Genomic DNA, 17,699 nt, shown 5'->3' with positions numbered 1-17,699 from the left:
TTCCCTTCTCCCTTTCCACTCTGACCTCCAAGCCTCCATTAAACTGTTCTGTTCACCCTTAGGCTGGGGGAGAACTAAGTCATACCGAGTTGCCAAGTTACCACGGTGATTCTGAGATTAAAAACATGAGGTATTGAGGCAGGTCCTCATCATTACCTGGGATTCGACAGGAAAAATGTCCAACTGATGCCCAAAGTGCCCCAACGGACACTGTCCTGAACATCCCCGCATGGTTGCTTCCATTTCTAACACACGCGAACAACCAAGGGGCGATTTACCGATGGCTTTGATTTCCCCAGGGACCTCACGATAGCAGGCCTGCTTCTGAATCGCATCCTGCATTACACCATCTCATCCTCATTCGAATCCTGGAAGACTGATTTGTAACGGAGGTCACCCCTCACATCCCCTAGGCAACTATAATCCAGGAAAGCCTGACTTCAATAAGATAACTCCAGCTAATGAGGCTACTTTTCACCCTCGATAATCAGTGGATATCCACTGTTCCGGGGTCCTGATCACCGTGAGCCTCCCTCCTTCACCTGCATGTTCACCTCTGTGCCGTGGCCATTCCCACGTCTTTCACCATCATTGTTTTTCATTTCTGCTTTGGTTTAGATGCGCCGGAGAGGCGGGGAAGGGGGAAGGGGTACCTGAGCTCGCACGGCCGAATCCTTCTTGATCCACTTGATCACAGTCTCGTAGACGAGCTCTTCGGCTTTGGTGTTCAGGCTGTCGTTGGACATGTAGGAAATGAAGTCATCCTTGGAGATGTTCAGGATCTCCTCCTGACCTGCCACCTCGGGGAAGATCTGCAGGGCGAAGGCCTTGGCCATGTTGTACAACTCCCCACACTGCATAGCTTCCGCCATGGCCAAGATCCCCAGGCAGTTGCTGGCCGTCAGCTGTTTTTCTGGAGTGGAGAGAAATGAGTCCATCAATCACTGGTATTTGCTGAGCGCTTACTCAATAATGACAATAACTTTGGTATTTGTTAAGCACTTCCTATGTGCTAGGCACTGTACTACACGCTGGGGTGGATACAAGCAAATCAGTCCCTCTCCCACGTGGGGCTCACAGTCTCAAACTCCATTTTGCAGAGGAGGTAACTGAGGTACAGAGAAGTGAAATGATTTGTCCAGGGTCACAGAGCAGAGAAGTGCCAGAGCTGGGATTAGAGCCCATAATATTCTGACTTGTAGGTCTGTACCCTATCCACTCTTGCTTTGCTAGGGACAGGGCACTGTATTAAGCACTTCGGAAAGTACAGTATAGCAGAATCAGCGGCCACGTTCCCAGCCCATAACGAGCTTACAGTCTAAAGAGGAAGGAGGAAGGGACTTTGTGATCAAGTGGGCACTGGCTTCAGGCTCCATCAGTCATAAAAATCTAGCCAAGGCCTATCATTAGCTTCTTCACCTTAGGAACCAGAACTGTGTCTTCTAGGTGCTTTTTGGGGTGAAACTAGGAAGAAAGGAAAAATAATAAATGGTATTTGCTCTATGCTTCCTATGTGCTAAGCACTATATTAAGTGCGGGGAGAGATACAATGTAATCAGATCAGATACAGCTCCTGTCTCACTTGGGGCTCACAGTCTAAGAGGGAGGAAAAACAGGTATTTTAGATCCATTTGACAGATGAGGTAGCAGATGTTAAATGACTTGCCCAAGGTAACACAGATGCCAAACATGGTGGGAGGAAATGGGGGGGCAGGTTTAGAGCTCAGGTCCTCTGACTCCCAGGCCTATGCTCCTTCCACTAGGCCACACTTCTTCTGAACCACATCTGAACCCAATTCTAGGTTGTGGTTCAGCTGATAAGGATCCAGTTCTGTGTTTGGAGGGACCTTGTGCCTCCACAATGGGTTTCCCCATGGTGGCTCCATTACTGCTACTTTCAATCCATCCATCAGTGGTATTTATTGAGGGTTTATTATGTGCAGACCACTGTGCTAAAGCACTTGGGAGAGCACAATATAGCAGAGTTGGTAGCTCCCACAGTCTATAGGGGAGACAGACAATAACATAAACTACAGATAGGAGAAATAGCATAAGAGCACAAGGATATTATGAGAAGCAGCATGGCCTGGAAGATAGGGCACGGACCTAGGAGTCAGAATGACCTGGGCTGTCTAACCTTATTTGCTTGTATGCACCCATCGCCCAGGGACGGGTTCGTTCGGGAATCGGCACGGCGAGAGAGAGACCGGGGATGGAAAGGCTGAGTTTTATACAAAATGTATTCTGCGAGGTGAATTGAATTATTTGATTATTTTGGACATGGCAAATTGAATTTTTTGATTATTTTATATATGGCAAATTGAACCTCCATTTCGGGAGAAATATGATTATTTAATGATGTTAGAGCTTCCCTATCAGGAGGAATATACTTATGGGTTACTGGCACGTGGCAAAAGCCCTCAGGTCCCACCCAGGAGGAATTCACTCATGGTTTGTTCGCACGTGATGAGGTGGCTAGCACCCACCAATGAGCTCTTCCCGCTTGGGAGGAATCCACTTATGCGTTATCCGCACGTGGCGAGGCGGCTAGCTGAGGAAGACACGTGGACTGCTGCTGCTGCACGTCTCGGTCCACCGCCCAGAAGATCAGAGGCAACAGGTATTTATTACCTGTGGCTTGGGCCGTCCCAGCTTCTGGCCTCCGCTCGCTCAATCTCCACCACCCACCCCCTCCTCCATACCTTATTTGGTCGGCTTGGAGGTGAGGAATACCTATCTTCCTGCCCCCCTGCCTCCAGAGAAGTTGAGTCACAGGTAGCATTTTGACCTTGAGATGGCCAGTACCCAGGTTCACCTTGGCACAGGATCCCAGGGATTAGTGCGGTGCCTGGCACATAGTAAGCCCTTAACAAATATCATGATAATTACAGTTATTATTCTAATCCCAGCTCTGCCACTTGTCTGTTGGGAGATCCTTGGGCAAGTCACCTTCTCTGTGCCTCAGTTACCTCATCTATAAAATGGGGATTAAGACTGTGAGCCCCTTGTGGGACAGGGATTGTAACCAACCCATTTATCTTGTATCTACCCCAGTGCTTAGTACGAATACAAGTACACCACAAGTATTACTATTTTGACATAAGTGTTGTGAAGTAGGGATGTCAATGGGAGAAGACTAAGCAAGGAATGTGTCTACCAACTTTGCTATACTGTACTCTCCCAAGGGCTTAGTACAATGCTCTGCACACAGTAAATAATCGATTGATTGACTGATACACAGCCAGCTTTCCTGGGAGACACAGGACTCTGCTTTATCATGGTTTCCTGGAATGAAAGTGGCAGCAGGCCACTTTGTGGGAACAGCGGCAATGTTAAGCACAACCCTCGTTTTCACGTCCTGGCTCTACCTTGCCGTTTTTCTGACCCGACGATTCTGGGATACAAAAATCCCAGAAACCCAGCCCACCCCTCATGCCTGGCCCTGGGATCCACACTCCCCCTAGACTGTAAACTCGTTGTGATTAGGGAATGTGTCTTTTATACTGTTGTAATGCATTCTCCCAAGTGCTTAGTACAGTACTCTGCACACAGAAAGCGCTCAATAAATATTTATATGATTGACTGAGTTGACCGTGTTCTCAGGCAGAGATCCCCAGGCCACAGGACTCCCAGGGGCGGAATTATCTGAGTTCTAGATGAGGGTCTACAGTCCTCTAGACTGTAAACTCATTGGGAGCAGGGAACTTGTCTACCAACTGTCATACTGTACTCTCCCAAGAGCTTAAAACAGTTCTTTGCACTCAGCAAGTGCTCAATAAATACAACAGATGGATTGATTGGGTCATTCTGAGTAGTGTCTCCAGGGGCTGAGGATTGGATGGAGATTATTATTATGATGTTTAAGTGCTTAATTTGTGCCAGGCACTGAACTAAGCGCTGGGGTAAATATGAAGAAATACAGCTCAGGTAACTGAGGCCCAGAGAAGTGAAGGGACCTATTCAAGGTCACACAGCTGACCAGCAGCAGAGCAATAAACCTATGACCTTTTGACGCCCAGGGTCATGCTCTACCCACTATGCCACGCTGCTTCCCAATCAGCTACAGTTACTCTCCCACTGCTCATTATGCCTTTTGGAAATCAGTGAGCTTCTCTGCAGACTACCAACATAATTCCCCCATGCCTGGGGGAGAAATGGGGTCCTGTGGCTGCCAAAGCCCCCAGCCCTAGCCCCAGGAAGTTTTAATGCATGGAACGCTCAGAGCAGCCATTTCCTTGGCACACCCCTGTGACTCAGAGAAAATCCCTTATGAGAGAACAGTCATTTCAGGACGATTTTCTTCTTTCCGGTTAATGCTGCCAAACGACTTCAAATCCCTTTCCCCTTTCCCCTGAGGAATCATTTCAGCGGAATAGGGCCAGAGACCTTAGGGAAAAGGCTAGTGGTGCTCCCGACCCTCGTGAAATGCAGCCCGGATGCTACACTTGATACAGACAGTTCCATAGTTCTGCAGCATTTTGGTCCCCGCACTTAGGAGCCACACAGTTGCTACGATCTGAAGTGAGGCCTTCAAGAACCTTCCCTAAGCCCTCATTTACACTATTCCCTCTCTCTGAAGCATCACCTATATACTTGGCTCTGTACCCCTAAAGTTCTTGATGTTCACCCCACTCTAGACCCCAGAGCACTTTTGTACATATCCGTAATTTAATTTAATGACTGTTTTCCTGTCTAGACTGTAATCTCCCTGTGAGCAGTGGGAGTGTCATCCAACTGTACTCTCCCAAGAATACAGTGATCTGCATACTATTAGTGTTCAATATCACTGAATGACTGATTGATGCCTGTCTCCCCCATTAGAATATAAGTAACTTATGGACAGGGAATCGATCACCATTTTATCCTGCACCTTCTGAAGCACCAATTCCACTGAAGTGAAAAATGGGGACTAAATACCTGTTCTCTTTGCCCCTTAGATGGTAATAATAATAATAACAATGATGTCGGTATTTTTTAAGCTCTATGTGCAGAGCACTGTTCTAAGCCCTGGGGTAGATACAGGGGAATCAGGTTGACCCACATGAGGCTCACAGTTAATCCCCATTTTACAGATGAGGTAACTGAGGGCCAGAGAAGTGAAGTGACTTGCCCACAGTCACACAGTTGACAAGTGGCAGAGTCGGGATTAGAACCCATGACCTCTGACTCCCAAGCCCGGGCTCTTTCCGCTGAGCCACGCAGCCCTTATACTTTACAATATCCTTATACTCTGCCACTTTCCCTACCTGCAGCTCATTTTCATGTCCATCCCCCCAACTGGACTGAAAACTCACTGAGGGCAGAATATTGTGTCTACCTTTCTACCAACTCCGTTGCATTGTATTCATCCAAGCGCATACTTCAGTGCTCTGCACACAGTAAGCGCTCAGTAAATACCAGTGATTGAATAATGAGTTGCAGGGGATCTAAAACATCTGCCGGCTATCAACCTCTATCTGGTCTGAAGGAGAAAGTGCTGGAGATGCTCTGGGGAGGGGAAAGATGTGGCTGAGAAGTGGTTAGATTCAGCAACTATAGAAACAGCATGGCCTAGTGGATAGAGCAGAGACTTAGGAGTCAGAAGGACCTGGGATCTAATCCCAGCTCTGCCACTTGTCTGCTGTGTGACCTTGGGCAAGTCATTTCACTTCTGTGTGTCTCAGTTACTCCGTCGGTAAACGAGGAATTAAAACTGTGAGCCCCATTTGGGACAGGGACTTTGGCTAACCTGACTACCTTGTATCTTCGCAGTGCTTAGTACAGTGCCTGGCACATAGTAAGCTCTTAATAAGTACCATTAAAAAAACCAGCGTGAATAATAGTAATAATAATAATTATGGTACTTGCCCGTGGGGAGGAGGGGAGATCCAACCCTCCCTCACCCCCTTCGGCTGTACGGCAGGCACTCACTATGAGCTAAGCACTGCTCTAAGTACTGGGGTAGGTACAAATGAATCAGGTTGGACACAGTCCTTGTCCCACATGGGGCTCACACTCTTAATCCCCATTTTACAGATGAGGTAACTGAGACCCAGAGAAGTGAAGTGACCTGCCCAAGGTCACATAGCAGACTCGTGGTAGTGCCAGGATTAGAACCCAGGTCCTTTTGACCCTCAGGTCCATGCTCTGTCCACTAAGCCACTGTAAGCCCGTCAAACGGCAGGGACTGTCTCTATCTGTTGCCGACTTGTTCATCCCAAGCGCTTAGTACAGTGCTCTGCACATAGTAAGCGCTCAATAAATACTATTGAATGAAGCCAGGCTGCTTCTCAGCTTGTAGGAGGGCAAGAAGAAAGAAGCGCAGTCAGCAGAAGGCAGCACATCCAGTGGGATGTGAATTAACAGCTTGGTTACCAGCCGCCCCCAAATACCCTCCTGTCCTTTGCGCCCATGGCCTAACTTGGCCCTTCCTCTGAACCTCAGGCTTCGTAGGCCTTCTTGTCTGACTGGGTGGTTCTTTTCTGATGGAGGCTTCTCTGATTTCGATTCTTAATAGCATCACACTGGGCCGAGAACCTTTCCAGATGGGGTTCAGCTTGGAGAGGCTCGGAGATGCTTGGAAGGTCACAACTGCACTCCTCTATGGCTGAGATATCAAGTAGAATACAAGTAGCCTGGAAACTGCGGCCATTGCCTTGAAGACAGTGTGGCCTGGTGGAAAGAGCAGGGGACTAGGATAAGGATAGGTTCTAGTCCCATCTCTGCCACTGATCTGCTCTGTGACCTTGAACGAGTCAATCTTTTGGGACCTCAGTCTCTTCAGTTCTAAAATAGGGGTAAAATGTCAGCTCTCGCTATTGCTTGGATTGTGAGCCCTGGCTCGGGCAGGGACAGAGATAATCTAATAAGATTATCTTGGATTTACCTCAATACTTAGCATGTAAGATGTAATAATAGTAATGGATAATTTTAGGGCTTACTGTGTGTCAAGACTGTACTAGATACAAAATCATCAAGTTGGACACACAGTCCCTGTTCCAGGTGGAGCTCAGTCCAAATAGGAGGGCGAACAAGATTGAATCTCCATTTTGCTGATGGGGAAACTGAGGAACAGATAAATGTAGTGGCCTGCCCAAGAGGCAGAACCAGCATTAGAACCCAGGCCCAAGCTCTATCCACTAGGCCATGCTGCTTCTTTACTAGGCCTCGCTCCTTTGCTCAGGAAACAGCTTGGCTTAATCGAAAGAACCTAGACCTGGGAGTCAGAAGCCCTGGGTTCTAATCCTGTTTCTGCCAAATTTCTGCTATATAACCTTGGGGAAGTCATTTAACTTCTCTGTGCCTCAGTTACTCAATCTGTAAAATGGGGATTAAATCCTACTCCCTCCTATGTGGCCCCATATGGGACAAGGACTGTATCCAACTAGCATCTAACCCAGGGCTTAGAACAATGCTTGGCACACAGTAAGCACTTTAGTAGTACATTATTATTTTTATTATAAATACTATAAATATAATTCATCATAACTGTTGAGTGCTCTGGATCCCAAAGAACAATCATCTCCCATTCTGCTCCTCCTCCCCTCTCCATTGCCCCAGCTCCCTCCCTCTGCTCTACCCCCCTCCCTGCCCCATAGCACTTGTGTATATATGTACATATTTATTATTCTATTTATTTTATATAAAATAATATCATTTATATAAAATGCTGTGTATATATCTATAATTCTATTTATTTATATTGACGCTATTGATGCCTGTCTACTTGCTTTGTTTTGTTGTCCGTTTCCTCCCTTCTAGACTGTGAGCCCGTTGTTGGTAGGGATTGTCTCTATTTGTTCCCAAATTGTACCTTCCAAGTGCTTAATACAGTTCTCTGCACACACTAAGCGCTCAATAAATATGATTGAATGAATGAATGAAAACTTCCCCATAGAGACTTCTTTATGGTATCTATACAGCACTTAAAATGTGTCAAACACTGTTCTAAGTGCTGGGGTGCATCCAAGTTAATTAGGTTTGACACAGTCCCTGTTGTGCATGGGGCTCACAGTCTGAGTAGGAGGGAGAGCAGGAGAACTGAGGCACAGAGAAGTTAAGTGACTTGCCCAAGGTTACACAACAAGCAATTGGCAGAGAAGGGATTAGAACCCAGGTCCTCTGACTCCCAGGCCTGTGCTCTTTCCACTAGGCCATGCTGCTTCTCCAAACAGCGCCTACTCGATCAAATCGTGTGAAGGGAAGAAGTCATCTTTTCCTCCTTCACCTTCAATTATCCTCCACTGATTAATGCATCAAGCCTCCTTGCTCACCTCCATGCGCCCTGCCTCTCCCCATTCCGGTCTATACATCCCTCTACTGCCTGGATCATTTTTCTAAGGAAAACCCCTCCAGTCTACGTCTCCCCACTCCTCAAGAACGTCCAGTGGTTGCCCACCCACCTCTGCATCAAACAGAAACTTCTTAAAGCCAATGGACTTTAAAGCACTCAATCACCTCGCCCCCTCCTAACTTACCTTACTGATCTCCCACTCCTACTCAGCCCGCACACTCTTCTCCTCTAAGACCACCTGACTCACTGCACCTTGATCTCATCTATCTTGCAACCGACCGCGAGGCTGCATCCTTCCCCTGACCTAGAACTCCCTGCCTTTTCATATCTGCCAGAACATCATTTCCCCCGTCTTCAAAGCCCTCCTAAGAGCCCATCTCCTCCAAGAGGCCTTCCATGATTACGCCTTCATTTCGCTGGCTCATTCTCCCTTCTGTATCTAAACGCTTTATATTCACACACCTCCCTCAAAGTACTTGCTATTCGTTCCAATCTCAGCCTCATGGCATTCATGTACATAACCTTACCCTCCACCATTTCCCTTATCAGTAATTGTTGATTTTAATGTATATTACCTTTCTAGATTGGGAGCTCTTTGTGAGAAGGGATTGTGTCTACCAGATCTCTTGTATAGTAGTCTCCCAAGTGCTCAGTACAGTGTTCTGCACACAGTAACTGCTCAATAAATAACATCGATTGATAGATTATCCCTTGGCCTATCTCTCCCATCCTTCAGAACTCACTAAAACCCATTAGTTCTTTGTTCACAGAATCTCTTACTACCCACGTGCTAATTCAACACTACCAAGCCTTACTGAAAGCACATCTCCTCCAAGAGGCTTTTCCTGCCTAAGCCCTCATTTCTTTTTCTCCCGCTGCCTTCGGTGTTGCCTTTTCACTTGGATTTGCACCTTTATTCACCGCTCCCTCAGCCCCACTGCACTTCTGTAAATATATACAATTTATTCATAATAGAATATTAATATTCTAGATTATAAACTCATTGTGGGCAGAGAACTTGTCTCTCAACTGTGTTATATTGTACTCTCCCAAACTCTTACTACAGTGCTCTGCACTCAGTAAGGGCTCAGTAAATATGAATCAATTGATCTTATATAGCCTCAAGTATGAGTTATTGATACATTATCTAAAGATATGCTCATGATGAATCTTGTCTACACTTCATAATGATCAATTCCTTGCAGCCAGGTACATGTTCAACTTGGCAAAAGCCTCTTAAGTCTTGGTTTAATTCCATCAATAAGTAATTGCTTCTGGTGATGACAATGAAACTGGGATTATGTCAAAGTCAAACACTATCTTGCTGCAAACCACCCATCTGATCCTTCAAGAGCCAGGAAATCTGGAGCAATTCCCAGAATAAACCACCTGGTAGTCCCTCAGCATTGACGAGAGGCCTTTTCTGAACCATCTTATTGATCAATCAATCAATCAGTGGTATTTATTGAGTGCTTAATTTGTGCAGAGCTCTGTACCAAGTGCTTGGGAGAATACAATATATCAGAGTCAGTAGACACGTTCCTTTCCCACAGCAAGTCTACAGTCTAGAGGGGGAAAGAGACATTAATACAAATAAATAAATTATGGATTTGCATAATAGTACTGTGGGGATAAGAGAGGGGTGAATAAAGATGCAAATCTAAGTGCAAGGGTGACACAGAAGGGAGTGGGAGAAAAGGAAACGAGGGCTTAGTCAGGGGATATCTCTTGGAGAAGTATTCTAATAAGGCTCTGAAGGTGGGGGCGAGTGATCGTCTGTCGGTTATGAAGAGGGAGGACGCTTCCAGGCCAGAGGCAGGATGAAGGCGAGAGGTGGGCAGAGAGATAGAGAGATCTAGGTACAGTGAATAGCTTTTGACACTAGAGGAGCAAAGTCTGTGGGCTGGGTTTCAGTAGGTAATCTTATGCTTCAAAAGTTGTGCTTGCCATATCTTGGGGTCCTCAGAAATCACAGGGAAAACCCTGACTGTTCCTGGGTGAAAGAGCCAAGAGTGGGCAAAGGGGGGAGAAATGGGACTAATCAAACAGGTTGCTGATGCTGTCGGACTCAGGAGTCAGTCCGAGGCAGTAAATAAAAATAAGCAATTACCTTTCCTAAGTGCCTTTAATGAGAATACAGAGCTACAGTGACCAGCTGTATATCACCGCACTTAGAGCCGGCACCTATTTCATGCTGTAATATGGTTCACTGAACACAAATATTAAATATTGGAAAAAGGAAATTGTACGTTGATTTAGTGAAATGATGGGCAATGCTTAGCTTGTGTGCCTGCATTTTTAAAGGCGTTATGCCTGAAGGCCTGTTTTCACTTTTTCTTTTTTAACGCCGGATCTCTTCATAGTAGATAGAGCACAGGGCTGGGAGTCAGAGGTTAATGGGTTCTAATCCCAGTTCCACTGCTTGTCTGCTCTGAGTCTTTGGGCAACTCACTACACTGCTCTGGGTCTCAGTTCCCTCATCCGTAAAATGAGGGTTAAGGCTGTGAGGCCCATAAGGGAGAGAGACTGCATCTAACCCGCTTTGCTTGTACCCACCTTAGTGCTTAGTGTACAGTGCCTGACACATGGCAAGCGCTTAAAAATTCCACAATTATTTAGACTTTGAAAAGGTATTTGGCAGTTTAAATCCACCACAGATGCTCCTGTATTCCCATTGAGATGGACTGTCCACTGTTCTGACCAAGAACCACTTGATAACCTCTTTGCCATCTTCATTATGATTATTATTAGTATTATGATTAGCAATAATAATATTTTTAAGTGCTCATTTATGTTTCAAGCACTATATTGAGTGCTGGGATAGATGTTCTTGTCTGTCCATCTCCCCCGATTAGACTGTAAGCCCGTCAAACGGCAGGGACTGTCTCTATCTGTTGCCGACTTGTTCATCCCAAGCGCTTAGTACAGTGCTCTGCACATAGTAAGCGCTCAATAAATACTATTGAATGAATGAATGAATACAAGATAATCAGATCGCTCATGGTCCCTGTCCCACATGGGAGTCACAGTCTAAGTAGGAGGGAGAACAAGTATTAGATCCCCATTCCACAGATGAGGAAACTGAGGCGCAGAGAAGTTAAGTGACTTGAACAAGACCAAGCAGCAGGCAAGTGACAGAGGTGGAATTAGAACCCAGGTCTTCTGACTCCCACTTTCCCCTAGGCCATGATACCAAAGGGGTGTTAACTCTGTTCCAGTAGCATATAGATTGGCCTTTAGGGGGGCAGAATATTATATCCATCCCCACACTGCCGGGTCCATGTTGGCTAAACTCAGTTGTGACCACGTCCAGACTTTTACTATAGGCAGAGCTGAGGTAAAGGGCTGACACCGAAGTAGAAATCTTGCCTGGTAGTTTCCTTTTCCAAATAGTGAAGGTCTACAATTCCTGGAGTCGCCAAATGAGAAGCGGATCAAGCTGGTCGAGCCTCCAAAAGTCTGGAGAGGGAGGTTTTTTTGTTGTTTTTACAGTATTTGTTAAGCACTTACTACGTGCCAGGCACCTGTTCTCTGTGCTAGGGTAGATACAAGGTAATCCGCCTGAACAAAGTCCCTGCCCTACACGGGGTTAACAGTCTTAATCCCCATTTCACAGATAAGGTAACTGAGGCACAGAGAAGTGAAGTGACTTGCCCAAAGTCACACAGCAGACAAGTGGCAGAGCCAGAATTAGAACCCAGGTCCTCGGACTCCCTGGCCCACGCTCTTTCCAGTAGGCCACACTGTTTTTCCACTCCGTTTTGGAAATTCACAGAAGCCTGATTAATCTGCTCAGGCCCTTTTCCCAAATAACCTTGATGAATCAGTACCAAGTATCATCCAGAGAGTAACGACAGTCCTAAGGCTCGGACTCATGAGGCAAGACAACTGGAAAAGCTCAGAGGCCAACCTCCACCGTGCCACTCGACACGTTTGGAAATAGCTGTGCTATTAATAGGACTTTGAATATGACTATCCCAAGGGGACATCATGATTTTTGCTGTACTTTTAGAACTGCCCATGATCCATCTGTCCCATGGTCCCCGGGGGCACAGCCACATACCCTGGAGGGTCTGGGAGGGGAAGCGACTTCCTTCATCCCTTCCTTTAGTCTCTGTGTGAAGCAGATGTCTGGCTACCTCAAGCAGAGAATCGCTCCCTGGCAGAACTCCCGTGAGCCTTCGCCAACCGGTCCAGGCACACCCTCAACTGTCCCTATATGCCCTTGGCATGGCTGCTAGTACCAAGATGAGGCTGTATGCAGTGGAGAGAGATCCATCTTCACCTTCCATTTTAGTCTAGATTCTGCAGATTTTAGACAGACCCTTACACCCAGGATCTCTAAAATCCCACCCTCCGCCACTTGTCAGCTGTGTGACTTTGGGCAAGTCACTTAACTTCCCTGGACTTCAGTTATCTCATCTGTAGAATGGGATTAAGACTGTGAGCCCCACGTGGGACAACCTCATTACCCTGTATCTACACAAGCGCTTAGAACAGTGCTCGGCACATAGTAAGTGCTTAACAAATACCACAGTTACTAAAATCGGGACGGCTTCGACCTTTCAGAGAAGCATCCCAAATTCACGAGGCTCGATTTCATTTCCCACCAGCTTTCCCTCTCACAGCACAGCTCTTGGAAAATAAATGAGTCAAACATTCTTTACCCATAGGCTGTCACTGACCATGGAACATTTAACTGAGAAACACTCCACTGGCAACCCAGGTTTCCACAGCACGTCTTCCACCCAATACTCTGCAGCTTCCCCCTCCTCTAGATTGTAAGCTCCTTGGGGGGGGGGGGGACACGTCTACCAACTTTGTTATATTGTATAATGCTCTGCACACAGTAAGCGCTCAATAAATTTGATAGATTCCTGTAATTTATTGCAATGCCAGTCTCCCCTGTTAGAATGTAAGCTCCTTGAAGGCAGGTATTGTGTCTAACAACCCTATGGTACTCTCCTAAGCACTCAGTACAGAGCTCCGCATGCTAAAGCAGCGTGGCTCAGTGGAAAGAGCATGGGCTTTGGAGTCAGAGGTCATGAGTTCGAATCCCAGCTCTGCCACTTGTCAGCTGTGTGACTGTGGGCAAGTCACTTCACTTCTCTGTGCCTCAGTTCCCTCATCTGTAAAATGGGGATGAAGACTGTGAGCCCCACGTGGGACAACCTGATTCCCCTGTGTCTACCCCAGCGCTTAGAACAGTGCTCAGCACATAGTAAGCGCTTAACAAATACCAACATTAAATAAATACTGTTGATTGATGGATAGATTCAGGATTTTTTTTTTTCCAAAGCCCCTAGGTGGCAGGAGTAATCTCTTCTACAGAAAGTCCAAAGTACTCAGTGGGGTATTTATACCGTCGCTAGGTCCCAAAAGGCTCTGGCAGAATCCTGTGATACACAGTGAAGGAAAACTGGGCTGCCATTTCTTACAGGGGTTTCCAGGATTATTGGGGGAGATTGGAAAGTGAATCACTCGTCAACCCTGGTACAGAGTAAACACTTGGAAGCCGATCTTAAACAGCCGGGAGAGAGGGTTGGGAGGGAGGGAGGAGGGATTGCAGTGAGAAGGCCCTGAACAGGAAGAGACAGAGAGCTCACCCCATTCACCCTAGGTCTGAGCTCTGATCTCTTTGGAACTTCCCCACAAACCCCAATTTGAAAGGCTGATCTACAGCGAGAAAGGCATTATGCACATCATTCTGAAGCCCAATGTGCAAAGAGAACAACTAGATTCGATAATAATGCAGCTGTATCACTAAAGGGTTTATTTTGTGCCAGGTACTGAATCAAGCACAGAGAAGTGGCACGGCCTACTGGATAGAGCACAGGCCTGGGAGACGGGTGGACCTGGGTTCTGCTACCTGTTCTGCCACTTATCTGCTGTGTGACCCTGAGCTAGTTATTTCACTTCTCTGTGCTTCAGTTTCCTCATCTGTAAAATGAGGATGAAGAATGTGAGCCCTCTGTGGGACAGGGACTATGTCCAATCTGATTACCTTGTAACTATTCCAGCACTTACTACTGTGCCTGGCACATAGGAAGCATTTAAATAGCACAATTATCATCATTACTGGAATTAATGCATTCTCTGCCCTACATGGTACCCACAGTCTAAGAGACAGGGAGAGCAGCTACTCCCTTTACACTTTACAGATGAGGGAACTAAGCCAAAGAGAGCGGTTAAATGACTTTTTCAAGGTCAGACAGTAGGTCAGGGACAGAGCTGAGATTAGAACCCAGGTCCCTTGATTACCAGATTCTCTTTCCAGTAAGTCTTACAGCCTTATAAAAAGCAAACTTCCTAACCACCTGGTACTTTCGAGTCCACGGCCTCTAGCTCACCGCTACTGTCTTTCCTTCTCCCTGAAACCTGCTTAGTTTCACGAGCCACACCCCTCCCTTACTTCAAAGCCCTCCTTAAAACGACACCTCCTCCAAGAGGCATTATTTCATTAATACCCCTACTTTCAGTCACGTCAGCCCCCTAATGTATCTATTTATGATTTATTGTTATTATTTGTCTTCATTCTTTAGACTATGAGCCCCATATGGGACAGGAGCCGTGTCGGTGTCAGAAGGCTCTGAGGTTTAAACCTGGCTCCTTTCACTTGTCTGCTGTATGACCTTGGGCAGGTCACTTTACTTCTCTGGGCCTCTGATATCTGTAAAATGGGGATTAAGCCTGTGAGCCCCATGGGGGGACTTGTAATAGGAACAATAATAATACTAATAATTCTGATATTTGTTAAGCACTTACTGTGTGCCAGGCACTGTACTAAGTTCTGGGATAGATTCAAGCTAATCAGGGTGGACAGAGTCCCTGTCCCACACAGGGTTCACAGTCTTAATCTCCATTTTACAAATGACGCAACTGAGGCACAGAGAAATAATAATAATGTACCACAGTGCTCAATACAGTGCTTGGTCTATAGTAAACACTTGAGAATTGTTGCAATTATTATTTATAGCATTCGCAAACTTGGTTAACTACTACCTTTTAGTTCATTCATACCTGCTTGTCTTTTGTCTCCTTTGGGGAAAGCAATCCAACCACGAATAGAATTTACTGAACACTTACCATCCAGAACACTGTACTAAACTCTTGGGAGAGTACAACCAAAGAAGAAAACACAATCGATGCCCTCAAGGTGATTATAATCTGGCTTTATACCTCTTCCATCCATTCCCCATGTGCCCAGTACAAAAGGCTGCAGTAGTTACTCAATAATTAGACTGTGACCCTTATGTGCCAGGCACTGTACTAAACGCAGGGATAAATACAAGATAATCACATTGGACATAATCTCTGTCACACATAATTGATTGATTGACAGAGTACTGTTCCAAACCCAAGATGCTACTCTCCAGAGTGGCTTAGTGGATACAGCACAGGCCTGGGAGTCAGAAGGATCTGAATTCTAAATCTGGCTCCGCCACTTGTCTCCTGTGTGACCTTGGGCAAGTCACTTCACTTCTCTGTGCCTCAGGTATCTCATCTGTAAAATGGGGATTAAGACTGTGAGCCCCATGTGGGACAGGGACTGTGTCCAACCTGATTAGCTTGTATCCACTCCAGCGCTTTGTACAGTGGCTGACACAGAATGACAAATACATCTGAAAAAAAGAATCCCTCCCCCAGTGGCAATTAATGTTTCAGAATGGAAATTTAATATTTCAAAGAAGTCCTGTTGACTCACTCTCAACAATGCCCACGCCCCCCCCCCAAAAAAAAACCCTCACACACAGAGACACATTCCCCCTTATGCACATAGCCTTTTCCCTCCTCCTTGAAGCACTTTCAGACCACGGTTGCATCAACTTGGCACTTACCTGCTCTTTTCCGTCCTCACCGACTACTCGACTCAGTCTCATTTGCTGATTCCTCATCCGTCTTTTCATTTAATTCATTCAACTATATTTATTGAATGCTTACTGTGTGCAAGGCACTGCACAAAATGCTTAGCACTGTAGGTATCCTACAAGACTCTGCTCTGAGTCCCCTACTCTGCTCGCTTGACAGCCACTCTCTTGGGGAACTAATCTGCCCACATAGCATCAGCTTCCAATCTCCATGCGGACGATTCCAGCCCCCATCTCTCATCGAACCAATGCCACGTTATCATTTTCTTTCAGGATATTTCCATTTTAAGGCATCTCAAACTCAACGTATCTAACAGAGAAGCAGCGTGGCCTAGTGGATAGAGCAGAGGCCCAGACTGTAACCCCGGCTTTCCTACATGTCTGCTATGTGACCTTGGGCAAGTCACTTAACTTCTCTGTGCCTCGGATCTCTCGTCTGTATAATGGGATTAAGACTGGGAACTGCTGTGGGACAAGGACTGTGCCCAACCTGTTTACCTGTATCTACCTCAGTGCTTGGCAGATAGTAAGTGCTTAACAAATACTATTATTATTACTAAGTTTCTCTTCCTTCATAAACCAAGTCTTCCTGCTAAATTTCCTACCTCTGTCGATATTGTCACCATTCTCCCTGTCCAAGAATTCCCCAATCTTGGAGTTTTGCTCCACTCCTGTCTCCTTTCCTTTTCAAACAATGGCTATATCCTGACGATTTTTATTTCATATTCCACTCCACCCAAATAACTACTACCTGCTCCGAGCTCTCGTCAAACCACAGTCAAATCTAATAGTCTCCCCACCGGCCTGCTTCCAGCCTCTCCCCAGTTTCATTTCATTTTAGATGCTAGAGCTCGCATCACCTTCCCGAACTGTTCCTCAGTACACTCTTCTCCACTCCTCAAAAAACTTCCAGAGTCTGCCTAACTCCGCCTGCACCAAATAAAGCCTCCTCACTGTTGTCTTCAGGGTTTTTCACCAGCTCTCTCCACCATTCATAGTGGTAGTGGTTCTCTTCAGCCTCCTTAATGCTCTCTAAGCCTCTTCCCTCATTAGTCTCCCCTTTACACTGCTGCATCGCTCAGCACCCGTCTTCCCGTTCCTCAAAATCAACCATTGCTTGATTGATCGAACCCCTTTATCATAGGAAGAACCACGAGGGGAAGACTAAATGGATTCAGAGCAATCCGAAAAAATCTTTTCATGGTCCTAACCTCCTTTAAGGGTTTATACCCTTGCAAAGGATTGCCCGTGGGTGAGTCAGGGCAGAGTGAGGAATGTTGGGGATTTGCCCCAGGTCCTCTAGGGCACTAAACTGAGTTTAGTGTCGGTGCTGCCCATCTCCTGGTGCTCTTTAAAGGAAGAAAGGTCTGGACACTGGGGATGCCGATGGCGACAGCGACAGTGTCCTGGGTTGCTGAAAAAAGGTTCAACCACCAGGCTCTGGCTTCCATCCCCCTCACGCAGTTCAGGCCACTGCAGCTTTAGGTTGGAGATATATGATAAGCACTATGTCTACCAACAGTATTGCACTGTGCTCTCCTAAAGTGCTTGCTTAGTAC

General features: G+C 46.3%; 1 protein-coding gene across 3 annotated transcripts in view; it reads right to left on the bottom strand.

The window, feature by feature from the left end:
- Positions 1-17,699, bottom strand: part of KLHL29 (kelch like family member 29) — a 525,589-nt gene that overhangs the window by 43,126 nt on the left and 464,764 nt on the right. For all 3 annotated transcript variants that reach the window (XM_029072272.2, XM_029072273.1, XM_029072271.2), the window contains exon 8: positions 654-913. In XM_029072272.2, coding sequence (XP_028928105.1) covers positions 654-913 — 260 coding nt within the window. The remainder of the gene's footprint in view (positions 1-653; positions 914-17,699) is intronic.

Source organism: Ornithorhynchus anatinus, chromosome 9 (assembly GCF_004115215.2).
Source record: "Ornithorhynchus anatinus isolate Pmale09 chromosome 9, mOrnAna1.pri.v4, whole genome shotgun sequence".
NCBI classification, from domain to species: Eukaryota; Metazoa; Chordata; class Mammalia; order Monotremata; family Ornithorhynchidae; genus Ornithorhynchus; species Ornithorhynchus anatinus.
Note: the sequence above shows the minus strand (reverse complement) of the source record. Positions and strands in the feature narration are given on the sequence as shown.